At 47.8% G+C, this 17,043-nt stretch overlaps 1 protein-coding gene and 1 long non-coding RNA gene across 4 annotated transcripts in view; one reads left to right on the top strand and one right to left on the bottom strand.

Annotated features, from left to right (window-relative positions):
* LOC118379892 (exocyst complex component 4-like) overlaps nucleotides 1-17,043 on the top strand; it is a 117,241-nt gene that overhangs the window by 29,817 nt on the left and 70,381 nt on the right. Inside the window, 1 exon segment of the mRNA XM_052517225.1 lies at nucleotides 7,714-7,960. Within this exon segment, the coding sequence (XP_052373185.1) occupies nucleotides 7,714-7,960 (247 nt within the window).
* LOC127929271 (uncharacterized) lies at nucleotides 4,434-5,907 on the bottom strand. Of its 3 annotated transcripts, none has more exons than XR_008134201.1 (5): nucleotides 5,792-5,907; nucleotides 5,390-5,539; nucleotides 5,046-5,345; nucleotides 4,806-4,855; nucleotides 4,434-4,484 (listed from the first exon to the last, which is right to left on the bottom strand). It is a non-coding gene; the product is annotated as an uncharacterized LOC127929271 (long non-coding RNA). The 3 variants fall into 3 exon arrangements; XR_008134200.1 differs by lacking the exon at nucleotides 4,434-4,484 and adding an exon at nucleotides 4,609-4,659; XR_008134202.1 differs by lacking the exons at nucleotides 4,434-4,484; nucleotides 4,806-4,855 and adding an exon at nucleotides 4,597-4,659.

The following is a 17,043-nucleotide window of genomic DNA, read 5'->3' on the forward strand; positions in this document are numbered from 1 at the left end:
CGGGGACAGAGAGAGGAAGGGACGGGGACAGAGAGAGGAAGGGACGGGGACAGAGAGAGGAAGGGACGGGGGACAGAGAGAGGAAGGGACGGGGGACAGAGAGAGGAAGGGACGGGGACAGAGAGAGGAAGGGACGGGGACAGAGAGAGGAAGGGACGGGGACAGAGAGAGGAAGGGAGAGAGGAAGGGACGGGGACAGAGAGAGGAAGGGACGGGGACAGAGAGAGGAAGGGACGGACGGGGACAGAGAGAGGAAGGGACGGACGGGGACAGAGAGAGGAAGGGACGGACGGGGACAGAGAGAGGAAGGGACGGACGGGGACAGAGAGGGGAAGGGACGGGGACAGAGAGAGGAAAGGACGGGGACAGAGAGAGGAAGGGACGGGGACAGAGAGAGGAAGGGACGGGGACAGAGGGAGGGAGGGACGGGGACAGAGGGAGGGAGGGACGGGGACAGAGGGAGGGAGGGACGGGGACAGAGGGAGGGAGGGACGGGGACAGAGGAGGGAGGGACGGGGACAGAGAGGAAGGGACGGGGACAGAGAGAGGAAGGGACGGGGACAGAGAGAGGAAGGGACGGGGACAGAGAGAGGAAGGGACGGGGACAGAGAGAGGAAGGGACGGGGACAGAGAGAGGGAGGGACGGGGACAGAGAGAGGGAGGGACGGGGACAGAGAGAGGGAGGGACGGGGACAGAGGGAGGAAGGGACGGGGACAGAGAGAGGAAGGGACGGGGACAGAGAGAGGAAGGGACGGGGACAGAGAGAGGAAGGGACTGGGACAGAGAGAGGAAGGGACGGGGACAGAGAGAGGAAGGGACGGGGACAGAGAGAGGAAGGGACGGGGACAGAGAGAGGAAGGGACGGGGACAGAGAGAGGAAGGGACGGGGACAGAGAGAGGAAGGGACGGGGACAGAGAGAGGAAGGGACAGAGAGAGGAAGGGACAGAGAGAGGAAGGGACAGAGAGAGGAAGGGACAGAGAGGAAGGGACAGAGAGAGGAAGGGACGGGGGACAGAGAGAGGAAGGGACGGGGACAGAGAGGGAAGGGACGGGGACAGAGAGGGGAAGGGACGGGGACAGAGAGGGGAAGGGACGGGGACAGAGAGGGGAAGGGACGGGGACAGAGAGGGGAAGGGACGGGGACAGAGAGGGGAAGGGACGGGGACAGAGGGAGGGAGGGACGGACGGGGACAGAGAGCCAGTGAGAATGTGGATATTGAGTGGAGAAGAGAAAGGGGGAGGAGTTGAGATGGATAGATAGAAAAGAGAACATAGTGTAGATGGAGAGAGAGATACTGTAGAGACTTGATGAGAACTATTGGAACATAGTTGTCTCCTGGATAGCACAGTGGTAGAGTTGTCAGGTTAGTGTTCTACTGTCGCTCCATTCTGCCGATGCTCCCAGTGATAATGAAATCATTAGCAGGGATCTGTACTGCTGCAGTTATTACATCCATTAGCATGTCATTAGGGGTGTGTACCAGAGAACGCTGCAGGCTCAACACACCTCGTACATAACACTGCCTCTCACACACACTCCACTGATGGCATTCACACGCCAGCAAGCACATGCACACACACACACAGAAGCACTAACGCATGATGACACGCACACCGTCTCCCCGCTTCCATCTATTCCTCGTGTTTCCTCCCCCTTGCAGCACAGTACATACATCACATCATTATCAGGGCATTATCGTACTAGTACATACTGTCCATCACAGCATTATTAGACCATTATCATAATAATACATACATCACAGCATTACCAGTCCATTATCATACTAGTACATGCATCACATCATTACTAGGCTATTATCATAATAGTACATACAGTACAGCACAGCATTACTAGACCATTATCATAATAGTACATATTGTACCGCACATCATTATCAGTCCATTATCATAATAGTGCATACATCACATTAGAGCATTATCATACTTGTGCATACATCACAGCATTATCATGGCATTATCATACTAGTACGTGCATCGGGGCATTATTAGGGCATTATCATACAAGTACATACGTTTACATAACATCATAATCAGCTGCCACCCCTCCATATCTCCCATTAGTCACCATGTATTCCTGTCAGCACAGTGGGGTGGATAAAATTCATTATGCTCATAAGCCACAGTGGAACAGTTACCTACAGCGTCTACAGGGGAGTTTGTTATAGTGTGTTGATGACATTCCCTGGTTGTGGAGTTTGTTATAGTGTGTTGATGACATTCCCTGGTTGTGGAGTTTGTTATAGTGTGTTGATGACATTCCCTGGTTGTGGAGTTTGTTATAGTGTGTTGATGACATTCCCTGGTTGTGGAGTTTGTTATAGTGTGTTGATGACATTCCCTGGTTGTGGAGTTTGTTATAGTGTGTTGATGACATTCCCTGGTTGTGGAGTTTGTTATAGTGTGTTGATGACATTCCCTGGTTGTGGAGTTTGTTATAGTGTGTTGATGACATTCCCTGGTTGTGGAGTTTGTTATAGTGTGTTGATGACATTCCCTGGTTGTGGAGTTTGTTATAGTGTGTTGATGACATTCCTGGTTGTGGAGTTTGTTATAGTGTGTTGATGACATTCCCTGGTTGTGGAGTTTGTTATAGTGTGTTGATGACATTCCCTGGTTGTGGAGTTTGTTATAGTGTGTTGATGACATTCCCTGGTTGTGGAGTTTGTTATAGTGTGTTGATGACATTCCCTGGTTGTGGAGTTTGTTATAGTGTGTTGATGACATTCCCTGGTTGTGGAGTTTGTTATAGTGTGTTGATGACATTCCCTGGTTGTGGAGTTTGTTATAGTGTGTTGATGACATTCCCTGGTTGTGGAGTTTGTTATAGTGTGTTGATGACATTCCCTGGTTGTGGAGTTTGTTATAGTGTGTTGATGACATTCCCTGGTTGTGGAGTTTGTTATAGTGTGTTGATGACATTCCCTGGTTGTGGAGTTTGTTATAGTGTGTTGATGACATTCCCTGGTTGTGGAGTTTGTTATAGTGTGTTGATGACATTCCCTGGTTGTGGAGTTTGTTATAGTGTGTTGATGACATTCCCTGGTTGTGGAGTTTGTTATAGTGTGTTGATGACATTCCCTGGTTGTGGAGTTTGTTATAGTGTGTTGATGACATTCCCTGGTTGTGGAGTTTGTTATAGTGTGTTGATGACATTCCCTGGTTGTGGAGTTTGTTATAGTGTGTTGATGACATTCCCTGGTTGTGGAGCTGCGAAAACACAAAGCAATTGATTAAGATGCCCAAGGCTAGAGGTTAGAGCGTTGGACTTGTAACTGAAAGGTTGCAAGATCAGGCTGACAGGGTAAAAATCTGTCGTTCTGCCCCTGAACAAGGTAGTTAACCCACTGTTCCTCTGAACAAGGCAGTTAACCCACTGTTCCTCTGAACAAGGCAGTTAACCCACTGTTCCTCTGAACAAGGCAGTTTACCCACTGTTCCTCTGAACAAGGCAGTTAACCCACTGTTCCTCTGAACAAGGCAGTTAACCCACTGTTCCTCTGAACAAGGCAGTTAACCCACTGTTCCTCTGAACAAGGCAGTTTACCCACTGTTCCTCTGAACAAGGCAGTTAACCCACTGTTCCTCTGAAGAAGGCAGTTAACCCACTGTTCCTCTGAACAAGGCAGTTAACCCACTGTTCCTCTGAACAAGGCAGTTAACCCACTGTTCCTCTGAACAAGGCAGTTAACCCACTGTTCCTCTGAACAAGGCAGTTAACCCACTGTTCCTCTGAACAAGGCAGTTAACCCACTGTTCCTCTGAACAAGGCAGTTAACCCACTGTTCCTCTGAACAAGGCAGTTAACCCACTGTTCCTCTGAACAAGGCAGTTAACCCACTGTTCCTCTGAACAAGGCAGTTAACCCACTGTTCCTCTGAACAAGGCAGTTAACCCACTGTTCCTCTGAACAAGGCAGTTAACCCACTGTTCCTCTGAACAAGGCAGTTAACCCACTGTTCCTCTGAACAAGGCAGTTAACCCACTGTTCCTCTGAACAAGGCAGTTAACCCACTGTTCCTCTGAACAAGGCAGTTAACCCACTGTTCCTCTGAACAAGGCAGTTAACCCACTGTTCCTCTGAACAAGGCAGTTAACCCACTGTTCCTGGGCCGTCATTGTAAATGATAATTTGTTGTTAACTGACTTGCCTAGTTAAATAAAGGTCAAATAAAAAGAAAAGCTTCTCTCTGGTCTAGTTATTGTTTCTTGAGATCTTGGTAATCTCTCTCTCTGCAACTTTCTCCTAGGCCCTACCCACCCATCCACTCAACCCATCCTAACACGTTTGTTTGAATGCAAGCCTAAACCCTCCTTCCCTGTCAGGTCAGGTGTGCCCCGGTACCTGGTCAGCTCGCCACCCTACTGCTAACTGCAGGTGTACTGTTACAGCTCCATAGCCCCTCCTCCGTACCTCTGTCCCTATGCCATTACCAGACCCCCACTCTTCCTCTCCCCACTAACCTCTGTCCCTATGCCATTACCAGACCCCCACTCTTCCTAACCTCTGTCCCTATGCCTTCCCCAGACAGACCCCACTCTTCCCTCCCCACCCTATGCCATTAACCCCCCTTCCTCTCCCCACTAACCTCTGTCCCTATGCCATTACCAGACCCCCACTCTTCCTCTCCCCACTAACCTCTGTCCCATGCCATTACCAGACCCCCACTCTTCCTCTCCCCACTAACCTCTGTCCCTATGCCATTACCAGACCCCCACTCTTCCTCCCCACTAACCTCTGTCCCTATGCCATTACCAGACCCCACTCTTCCTCTCCCCACTAACCTCTGTCCCTATGCCATTACCAGACCCCCACTCTTCCTCTCCCCACTAACCTCTGTCCCTATGCCATTACCAGACCCCACTCTCTCCTAACCTCTGTCCTATGCCATTACCACCCCCCACTCAACCTGTCCCTATAACCTCTGTCCCATGCCATTACCAGACCCCCACTCTTCCTCTCCCCACTAACCTCTGTCCCTATGCCATTACCAGACCCCACTCTTCCTTCCTCTCCCCACTAACCTCTGTCCCTATGCCATTACCAGACCCCCACTCTTCCTCTCCCCACTAACCTCTGTCCCTATGCCATTACCAGACCCCCACTCTTCCTCTCCCCACTAACCTCTGTCCCTATGCCATTACCAGACCCCCACTCTTCCTCTCCCCACTAACCTCTGTCCCTATGCCATTACCAGACCCCCACTCTTCCTCTCCCCACTAACCTCTGTCCCTATGCCATTACCAGACCCCCACTCTTCCTCTCCCCACTAACCTCTGTCCCTATGCCATTACCAGACCCCCACTCTTCCTCTCCCCACTAACCTCTGTCCCTATGCCATTACTTCCCCCACTCTTCCCCCACTAACCTCTGTCCCTATGCCATTACCAGACCCCCACTCTTCCTCTCCCCACTAACCTCTGTCCCTATGCCATTACCAGACCCCCACTCTTCCTCTCCCCACTAACCTCTGTCCCTATGCCATTACCAGACCCCCACTCTTCCTCTCCCCACTAACCTCTGTCCCTATGCCATTACCAGACCCCACCCCACTAACCTCTGTCCCCTTACCAGACCCCACCACTAACCTCTGTCCCTATGCCATTACCAGACCCCCACCTCTTCCCTGCCTACCAGACCCCCACCACTAACCTCTGTCCCTATGCCATTACCAGACCCCCACTCTTCCTCTCCCCACTAACCTCTGTCCCTCCCCATAACCTCTGTCCCTATGCCATTACCAGACCCCACTCTTCCTCTCCCCACTAACCTCTGTCCCTATGCCATTACCAGACCCCCACTCTTCCTCTCCCCACTAACCTCTGTCCCTATGCCATTACCAGACCCCCACTCTTCTTCGCCCCACTAACCTCTATCCTTTTGCCAGCCACACCCCCAATACAGTCGCAATGCCAGCCTTAGAAACCCTAACCCCTCCCCTTACCCCTGTCCTTCTGCCAATCTTCCCTCTACCAACCCCCTGTCTCCTCCTCTGAGCCTACCATTCCACTGATGACTCTCTCCCCTATAATTGCTGCTGTTTGTTGATGGAGTCAGTTGACTAACTCAGGTAGAGAGAGAGAGAAGCGTCTTAATTCACACCCAGGGCCTAAGTCATTTCCCTGCGCTAACTGCACTTCCCTCTCGCATTATTACGGCAAAACGCAAGCAATTAGCCGCCGCCGCGTGCTAAGTGCCATGTGCCGCGGTGACGAAAGCATAACTCTCCAGCTTTTGTCGACAACGCTGCTTCGTCTAATGGCCTCAGCGCACATCATTTAGTAGCTGGTAATTTAAGTGATTATGACGTGAAGAAACTACAGTCGCTGGCAGAAGAAATAAAGTCTATTAACGTCACATAAACATGAACTCTCTTAACGTGCCCCGCTTACAACGCTTTGAAGGGGAAACGGAGGCTGTATCATCAGACTGGAATTAGAACGTAGCCCTGCAGTTACTCTCAATTTAGAGAGAGAGGGGAGGGGGGGGGAGGGTTGAGGTGCTGATCAAGGAGGTGAAGAGGTGTTGTGGGGATGTTTTCATTTGATCCAAACACTCACAAGTTTGTGATGACGAGGAAGAGGTGCTCGCCTAGTGGTGAGATGTACGGGGTTGTTATGGTGATGATAATACTGTATAGCATTGAGAGGAAAGAGATGACAGTAGGACTAGGAGGATGTTTATGAAGATGGATGAGGATGGTTACAACTATAACATCTCATTCTTTCATGTGTCTCTAGAAAGTTTCATGAGTATGTTGGCTTTCAAATAGTACCACATCCTGTGGCTCCAGTATCAATTCAGTTCAAGGGCTTTATTGGCATGGGAAACATGTGTTAACATTGCCAAAGCAAGTGAGGTAGATAATATACAAAAGTGAAATAAACAAGAAAAATTAACAGTAAACATTACACATACAGAAGTTTCAAAACAATGAAGACATTACAACTGTCATATTATGTATATATACAGTGTTGTACAAATGGTTGAAGTACACAAGGGAAAATAAATAAGCATAAATATGGGTTGTATTTACAATGGTGTTTGTTCTTCACTGGTTGCCCTTTTCTTGTGGCAACAGGTCACAAATCTTGCTGATGTGATGGCACACTGTGGAATTTCACCCAGTAGATATGGGAGTTTATCAAAACTAGATTTGTATTCGAATTCTTTGTGGATCTGTGTAATCTGAGGGAAATATGTCTCTCTAATATGGTCATACATTGGGCAGGAGGTTAGGAAGTGCAGCTCAGTTTCCACCTCATTTTGTGCGCAGTGGGCACATAGCCTGTCTTCTCTTGAGAGCCATGTCTGCCTACGGCGGCCTTTCTCAATAGCAAGGCTATGCTCTGTACAAGGCTATGAGTCTGTACATAGTTAAATCTTTCCTTAAGTTTGGGTCAGTCACAGTGGTCAGGTATTCTGCCACTGTACTCTCTGTTTAGGGCCAAATAGCATTCTAGTTTGCTCTGTTTTTTTGTTAATTCTTTCCAATGTGTCAAGTAATTCTCTTTTTGTTTTCTCATGATTTGGTTGGGTCTAATTGTGCTGCTGTCCTGGGGCTCTGTGGGGTGTGTTTGTGTATCTCTCTCTCTCTCTGTCACTTCCCATGTTATCTCTCTATCTCTCTATCTAGCTATCTATCTCTACTTCTCTCACTTCTCTCTCACTCTGCGTCACTCCCTCTTTCAGTGCGTGAGCTGCAGGCGCACCACGAGGCCCGCGAGGACCCTGACGTGCACCCGGAGGAGAACACCCAAGAGTTCATGGGCGTCCTCATCAAAGGCCTGGCCAAGCTCAAGAAGATCCCTGAGGCTGTCAAGGCCATCATGGAGCGCCTGGAGCCTGAACTGAAGCAGATACTGAAGAGATCCACTACCCAGATAGCTGATCACGCCTACCAGAGAGGAGAGAACCTAGCCACAGAGAGCCAGCCCAGGTAGGGAGCGGTGGAGGGGAAGGCTGGGAGGTGGGATGGAGGGGGAGGGAAGGTGGGATGGAGGGGTGCAGGTAGGGGTGGAGGGGGAGGGATGGCAGGATGCAAGTAAAGATGCAGGTAGGGGTGGAGGGTGGGATAGCAGACCATGCCTACCAGAGAGGAGAGAACCTGGCCACAGAGTGACAGCCCATGTGAGGAGGAGGGAGGGAGGGGAAATGTGTTTTGTTATTCAGTGAGAAAAGGTGTGGGTGGAGAAGAAGAAATAAGGGGATGTGGTTTGGGGACCTGTTTGAAAATGTGAAAATGAAATGCATCTTTCCTTCCATGAAGTGATCACTAATCTCACATGACTGGATAGGGGAGAGCTATGAAGTGAAACCCTGGATTTTTACCTATCCAATCATGTGGAATTTGTGATTTCTTCAAGGAGGGAAGGATGTATTGTGGGTTTTCAAACAGGGCCTTTGGGTGTATAGTTTTGTCCAACTCACTGGCTAAGGTGAGGTAGGAACAGTGGAGGAGGAGAGGTACTGTATGGGTCTGAGGAGAGGTACTGTATGGGTCTGAGGAGAGGTACTGTATGGGTCTGAGGAGAGGTACTGTATGGGTCTGAGGAGAGGTACTCTATGGGTCTGAGGAGAGGTACTGTATGGGTCTGAGGAGAGGTACTGTATGGGTCTGAGGAGAGGTACTGTATGGGTCTGAGGTGAGGTACTGTATGGGTCTGAGGAGAGGTAGGAAGGGTGGAGGAGAGGTACTGTATGGGTCTGAGGAGAGGTACTGTATGGGTCTGAGGAGAGGTACTGTATGGGTCTGAGGAGAGGTACTGTATGGGTCTGAGGAGAGGTACTGTATGGGTCTGAGGTGAGGTACTGTATGGGTCTGAGGAGAGGTACTGTATGGGTCTGAGGTGAGGTACTGTATGGGTCTGAGGAGAGGTACTGTATGGGTCTGAGGTGAGGTACTGTATGGGTCTGAGGAGAGGTACTGTATGGGTCTGAGGTGAGGTACTGTATGGGTCTGAGGGGAGGTAGGAACAGTGGAGGAGAGGTACTGTATGGGTCTGAGGAGAGGTACTGTATGGGTCTGAGGAGAGGTAGGGTCTGAGGAGAGGTACTGTATGGGTCTGAGGAGAGGTACTGTATGGGTCTGAGGAGAGGTACTGTATGGGTCTGAGGAGAGGTACTGTATGGGTCTGAGGAGAGGTACTGTATGGGTCTGAGGAGAGGTACTGTATGGGTCTGAGGAGAGGTACTGTATGGGTCTGAGGAGAGGTACTGTATGGGTCTGAGGAGAGGTACTGTATGGGTCTGAGGAGAGGTACTGTATGTGTCTGAGGAGAGGTACTGTATGTGTCTGAGGAGAGGTACTGTATGGGTCTGAGGAGAGGTACTGTATGGGTCTGAGGAGAGGTACTGTATGGGTCTGAGGAGAGGTACTGTATGGGTCTGAGGTGAGGTAGGAACAGTGGAGGAGAGGTACTGTATGGGTCTGAGCAGAGGTACTGTATGGGTCTGAGGAGAGGTATTGTATGGGTCTGAGGAGAGGTACTGTATGGGTCTGAGGTGAGGTAGGAACAGTGGAGGAGAGGTACTGTATGGGTCTGAGGAGAGGTATTGTATGGGTCTGAGGAGAGGTACTGTATGGGTCTGAGGTGAGGTAGGAACAGTGGAGGAGAGGTACTGTATGGGTCTGAGGAGAGGTACTGTATGGGTCTGAGGAGAGGTACTGTATGTGTCTGTGTCTCCATCACTAATAAGCAAACAAACCATCAAGCAAGAAGAGACAAGTTTCACTTGAATCCTGGGCTTTTCTATCCAAGCTCTTTAGCTTCAGATAGAGTGAGTACGACAAGGGTGTTTTGGGAGCGAGTGAACTGCTAGAAAATTATTTTTGATTAGTCTCTATCCTCACCTCCCTCTCTCTCCGTATCTCATTGTGGAAACCCTAATAAAGCAAAGAGTTAAGCACACCCTCTCCTCAGCCTCCTCTGTTCTCCATCTCCTCAGTCTCCTCTGTTCTCCATCTCCTCAGTCTCCTCTGTTCTCCATCTCCTCAGTCTCCTCTGTTCTCCATCTCCTCAGCCTCCTCTGTTCTCCCTCTCCTCAGTCTCCTCTGTTCTCCATCTCCTCAGTCTCCTCTGTTCTCCATCTCCTCAGCCTCCTCTGTTCTCCATCTCCTCAGTCTCCTCTGTTCTCCATCTCCTCAGCCTCCTCTGTTCTCCATCTCCTCAGCCTCCTCTGTTCTCCATCTCCTCAGCCTCCTCTGTTCTCCATCTCCTCAGTCTCCTCTGTTCTCCATCTCCTCAGTCTCCTCTGTTCTCCATCTCCTCAGCCTCCTCTGTTCTCCATCTCCTCAGTCCTCCTCTGTTCTCCATCTCCTCAGCCTCCTCTGTTCTCCATCTCCTCAGTCTCCTCTGTTCTCCATCTCCTCAGCCTCCTCTGTTCTCAGTCTCCTCAGCCTCTGTTCTCCATCTCCTCAGTCTCCTCTGTTCTCCATCTCCTCAGTCTCCTCTGTTCTCCATCTCCTCAGCCTCCTCTGTTCTCCATCTCCTCAGTCTCCTCTGTTCTCCATCTCCTCAGCCTCCTCTGTTCTCCATCTCCTCAGTCTCCTCTGTTCTCCATCTCTCTGTTCTCTCAGCCTCCTCTGTTCTCCCTCTCCTCAGTCTCTGTTCTCCTGTTCTCCCTCTCCTCAGTCTCCTCTGTTCTCCATCTCCTCAGCCTCCTCTGTTCTCCATCTCCTCAGCCTCCTCTGTTCTCCATCTCCTCAGCCTCCTCTGTTCTCCATCTCCTCAGTCTCCTCTGTTCTCCATCTCCTCAGCCTCCTCTGTTCTCCATCTCCTCAGTCTCCTCTGTTCTCCATCTCCTCAGCCTCCTCTGTTCTCCATCTCCTCAGCCTCCTCTGTTCTCCATCTCCTCAGCCTCCTCTGTTCTCCCTCTCCTCTGTTCTCCATCTCCTCAGCCTCCTCTGTTCTCCATCTCCTCAGTCTCCTCTGTTCTCCATCTCCTCAGTCTCCTCTGTTCTCCATCTCCTCAGACTCCTCTGTTCTCCATCTCCTCAGACTCCTCTGTTCTCCATCTCCTCAGCCTCCTCTGTTCTCCATCTCCTCAGCCTCCTCTGTTCTCCATCTCCTCAGTCTCCTCTGTTCTCCATCTCCTCAGTCTCCTCTGTTCTCCATCTCCTCAGCCTCCTCTGTTCTCCATCTCCTCAGCCTCCTCTGTTCTCCATCTCCTCAGCCTCCTCTGTTCTCCATCTCCTCAGCCTCCTCTGTTCTCCATCTCCTCATCCTCCTCTGTTCTCCATCTCCTCAGTCTCCTCTGTTCTCCATCTCCTCAGTCTCCTCTGTTCTCCATCTCCTCAGTCTCCTCTGTTCTCCATCTCCTCAGCCTCCTCTGTTCTCCATCTCCTCAGTCTCCTCTGTTCTCCATCTCCTCAGCCTCCTCTGTTCTCCATCTCCTCATCCTCCTCTGTTCTCCCTCTCCTCAGCCTCCTCTGTGTTCTCCATCTCCTCCACCTCTATTGTACCCCATTGGATCAATTCCATCTGTTTCCCCGCACGATATTCATAACTCCCTCATTTAAGGAAATGGAGTAATCCAGAAAGACAAGACCCAGCCTCTGCTTTTTCCCTCAGCATTCATTCACTCCGCAGAAAAAAAACAGGAAAGCAAAAGCTACTGGAAGAGAAGAGATATAATGACGGCACTTAAGAAAGCACTTACCTTCAGCTGAGATGAACACTTGTTTTTCTTGGCCTCCGTTTCTCTCGTTGTCTCTCTGTCTGTTTTCACGGTGTCTGTGTATCTTGTGCCCTCTAAACCGAGCCGTTGTCCACGTTTCAAGAGGTGGTCGTTGGTTCACCTGTCCTGAAGCATTGTGGCTACTGGGTTTAGGTTAGTGCTGAGGCCTTGGCGACATTTAATTCCAGAAAGGTTATCTCCCTCTCCTCTTTCCTAGTTTCAAACTCCCCTTCACGGATCTGACACGAATGGATAAGTGAAGGAAATATGGAGGAAACTAGGTAGAGTTTTAACTAACACCTACCCAGTTAGTCAATATGGAGGAAACTAGGTAGAGTTTTAACTAACACCTACCCAGTTAGTCAATATGGAGGAAACTAGGTAGAGTTTTAACTAACACCTACCCAGTTAGTCAATATGGAGGAAACTAGGTAGAGTTTTAACTAACACCTACCCAGTTAGTCAATATGGAGGAAACTAGGTAGAGTTTTAACACCTACCCAGTTAGTCAATATGGAGGAAACTAGGTAGAGTTTTAACTAACACCTACCCAGTTAGTCAATATGGAGGAAACTAGGTAGAGTTTTAACTAACACCTACCCAGTTAGTCAATATGGAGGAAACTAGGTAGAGTTTTAACACCTACCCAGTTAGTCAATATGGAGGAAACTAGGTATGGAGGGAACTAGGTAGAGTTTTAACACCTACCCAGTTAGTCAATATGGAGGAAACTAGGTAGAGTTTTAACACCTACCCAGTTAGTCAATATGGAGGAAACTAGGTAGAGTTTTAACACCTACCCAGTTAGTCAATATGGAGGAAACTAGGTAGAGTTTTAACACCTACCCAGTTAGTCAATATGGAGGAAACTAGGTAGAGTTTTAACTAACACCTACCCAGTTAGTCAATATGGAGGAAACTAGGTAGAGTTTTAACTAACACCTACCCAGTTAGTCAATATGGAGGAAACTAGGTAGAGTTTTAACACCTACCCAGTTAGTCAATATGGAGGAAACTAGGTAGAGTTTTAACACCTACCCAGTTAGTCATTATGGAGGAAACTAGGTAGAGTTTTAACACCTACCCAGTTAGTCAATATGGAGGAAACTAGGTAGAGTTTTAACACCTACCCAGTTAGTCAATATGGAGGAAACTAGGTAGAGTTTTAACTAACACCTACCCAGTTAGTCAATATGGAGGAAACTAGGTAGAGTTAGTCAATATGGAGGAAACTAGGTAGAGTTTTAACACCTACCCAGTTAGTCAATATGGAGGAAACTAGGTAGAGTTTTAACACCTACCCAGTTAGTCAATATGGAGGTAGAGTTTTAACACCTACCCAGTTAGTCAATATGGAGGAAACTAGGTAGAGTTTTAACACCTACCCAGTTAGTCAATATGGAGGAAACTAGGTAGAGTTTTAACACCTACCCAGTCAATATGGAGGAAACTAGGTAGAGTTTTAACACCTACCCAGTTATATGGAGGAAACTAGGTAGAGTTTTAACACCTACCCAGTTAGTCAATATGGAGGAAACTAGGTAGAGTTTTAACACCTACCCAGTTAGTCAATATGGAGGAAACTAGGTAGAGTTTTAACTAACACCTACCCAGTTAGTCAATATGGAGGAAACTAGGTAGAGTTTTAACTAACACCTACCCAGTTAGTCAATATGGAGGAAACTAGGTAGAGTTTTAACTAACACCTACCCAGTTAGTCAATATGGAGGAAACTAGGTAGAGTTTTAACTAACACCTACCCAGTTAGTCAATATGGAGGAAACTAGGTGAGTTTTAACACCTGGTCAATAGGAAACTAGGTAGAGTTTTAACACCTACCCAGTTAGTCAATATGGAGGAAACTAGGTAGAGTTTTAACTAACACCTACCCAGTTAGTCAATATGGAGGAAACTAGGTAGAGTTTTAACACCTACCCAGTTAGTCAATATGGAGGAAACTAGGTAGAGTTTTAACACCTACCCAGTTAGTCAATATGGAGGAAACTAGGTAGAGTTTTAACACCTACCCAGTTAGTCAATATGGAGGAAACTAGGTAGAGTTTTAACACCTACCCAGTTAGTCAATATGGAGGAAACTAGGTAGAGTTTTAACACCTACCCAGTTAGTCAATATGGAGGAAACTAGGTAGAGATTTAACTAACACCTACCCAGTTAGTCAATATGGAGGAAACTAGGTAGAGTTTTAACTAACACCTACCCAGTTAGTCAATATGGAGGAAACTAGGTAGAGTTTTAACTAACACCTACCCAGTTAGTCAATATGGAGGAAACTAGGTAGAGTTTTAACACCTACCCAGTTAGTCAATATGGAGGAAACTAGGTAGAGTTTTAACTAACACCTACCCAGTTAGTCAATATGGAGGAAACTAGGTAGAGTTTTAACACCTACCCAGTTAGTCAATATGGAGGAAACTAGGTAGAGTTTTAACACCTACCCAGTTAGTCATTATGGAGGAAACTAGGTAGAGTTTTAACACCTACCCAGTTAGTCAATATGGAGGAAACTAGGTAGAGTTTTTAACACCTACCCAGTTAGTCAATATGGAGGAAACTAGGTAGAGTTTTAACACCTACCCAGTTAGTCAATATGGAGGAAACTAGGTAGAGTTTTAACATCTACCCAGTTAGTCTCCGATCTGTTAAGGGGAGTGAACAAGGGCAAAAAGGAGGGGACAACTTTTCGGGACGCTATGCAACACCAGTGATAGTCAGACGTCTAGTCAGACAGCCAATCAGGTGTTAAACACAGTAGTGGCAGGACATTTGGGACAACACCTGCCACAGACCATGAAGAAACAGATACACTGCTGCTTTAAACATAAACATGCCAAGATATACACACACACACACACACACACACACACACACACACACACACACACACACACACACACACACACACACACACACACACACACACACACACACACACACACACACACACACACACACACACACACACACACACACACACACAGTCCATTGATGTTGTAGCATTTAAAAGATAGACTAAGTGTTGTTATTCTGTCAGATGTTGGGTCAGGCCTTGGCTCCCACCGGGTGCTGAATCCCATCTGACTCCAGTATAGGACAATGCAGTGCAGCTTGTTTTCAACCCCACCTTCTCCATATCCTTTTTACTTTACTGTGTGTATGTACGCACACACGCAAGTTCAAGCCGAGGCCCGTTGCTATGGAAACCTCTATATAAGTAGTGTAGCAAGGTGTTCTTTCTTGCGTAATGAGCAACACATAGATGGTGCTGTTCAGTAGATAACGCCCAGCGTATTACACAGTGTCTCTGAAGGGTTCCTGTAAAACATCCTCAGTGTGCAGTCCTTTGATTTCAACACAGAATACAGATGTCCTGTGCTTTGTCTCTTCTAATCTAATAGAGGAATTTGGTTGACATGGTGATCGCTACTCAGATGGTATCACAGACATATTGAATTGTCATATTGACGATCTGTTTGTTTTTATCCTGTTTAGACTTGCAATGTTTTGACAACTTTCCCCAAATTCCCAGGTTTCCTAGAAATGCGGGTTCGAAGCCTGGGAATGTTGCTACCCTGGTACATACAGTATGTCTGATGATGCAACTAGCCATGTTATGGACTATGGCTGATCATATAGCCAGTTTATTTCATATGGCCAGTGTAGTGTGTGTGTGTGTGTGTGTGTGTGTGTGTCGGGGTGATGACCTGGCACAGTCACTTAGCTTGATGGTTCCTGTGAAGACACTACAGGCGACAATAAATAACATTTCCCTGGGTGAGTTAGGGTCCCAGCTAGCCCACCTGACACTGCATGCTAAACACACACACACACACACACACACACACACACACACACACACACACACACACACACACACACACACACACACACACACACACACACACATTCTCTTTCACTCAACACACACATATGTATTAACACACAGACTAATTCACACTTAAACACACACACACCCTGAATGAGAGCTTGACCGCAGTGCGTGATCCCTCCTCGCTCCGGAGTCCCTCTTTCTGTCGTCCATCACCTGGGTGTCCGTGTCTTCCATCCTTCTGGGAAATGAATGGCCTGCTGTGTGAGATAACGAGGGGAATGGGGCTCTCTCTCTCCTTCTCTGCTCTGGAAAACCAGAGATTCATCACATCGAATGAGGGATGAGGGAAGAGAACAGGTGAAAGGTCATGTTTGGCGTAAAAGCAACACAGCTCATCATCCTGAACACACCATCCCCACTGTCAAACATGGTGGTGGCAGCATCATGGTTTGGGCCTGATTTTCTTCAGCAGGGACAGGGAAGATGGTTAAAATTGATGGGAAGATGGATGGAGCCAAATACAGGACCATTCTGGAAGAAAACCTGATGGAGTCTGCAAAAGACCTGAGACTGGGACGGAGATTTGTCTTCCAACAAGACAATGATCCAAAACATAAAGCAAAATCTACAATGGAATGGTTCAAAAATAAACATATCCAGGTGTTAGAATGGCCAAGTCAAAGTCCAGACCTGAATCCAATCGAGAATCTGTGGAAAGAACTGAAAACTGCTGTTCACAAATGCTCTCCATCCAACCTCACTGAGCTCGAGCTGTTTTGCAAGGAGGAATGGGAAAAAATGTAAGTCTCTCGATGTGCAAAACTGATAGAGACATACCCCAAGCGACTTACAGCTGTAATTGCAGCAAAAGGTGGCGCTACAAAGTATTAACTTAAGGGGGCTGAATAATTTTGCACGCCCAATTTTTCTGTTTTTCATTTGTTAAAAAAGTTTGAAATATCCAATAAATGTTGTTCCACTTCATGATTGTGTCCCACTTGTTGTTGATTCGTCACACAAAAATACAGTTTTATATCTTTATGTTTGAAGCCTGAAATGTGGCAAAAGGTCGCAAAGTTCAAGGGGGCCGAATACTTTCGCAAGGCACTGTATATCCTCCCTGCCTGTCTAACCATTCATAACATACATCCTGCCTGTCCCTAACCATTCATAACATACACCCTCTGTCTCTGTCCCTAACCATTCATAACATACACCCTCTGTCTCTGTCCCTAACCATTCATAACATACACCCTCTGTCTGCCTGTCCCTAACCATTCATAACATACATCCTCTCTGTCTCTGTCCCTAACCATTCATAACATACATCCTCCTGTCTCTGTCCCTAACCATTCATAACATACATCCTGCCTGTCTCTGTCCCTAACCATTCATAACATACATCCTCTCTGTCTCTGTCCCTAACCATTCATAACATACATCCTCCCTGTCTCTGTCCCTAACCATTCATAACATACATCCTCTCTGTCTG

This window comes from Oncorhynchus keta, unplaced genomic scaffold (assembly GCF_023373465.1).
Source record: "Oncorhynchus keta strain PuntledgeMale-10-30-2019 unplaced genomic scaffold, Oket_V2 Un_scaffold_630_pilon_pilon, whole genome shotgun sequence".
In the NCBI taxonomy this organism is placed as follows: domain Eukaryota; kingdom Metazoa; phylum Chordata; class Actinopteri; order Salmoniformes; family Salmonidae; genus Oncorhynchus; species Oncorhynchus keta.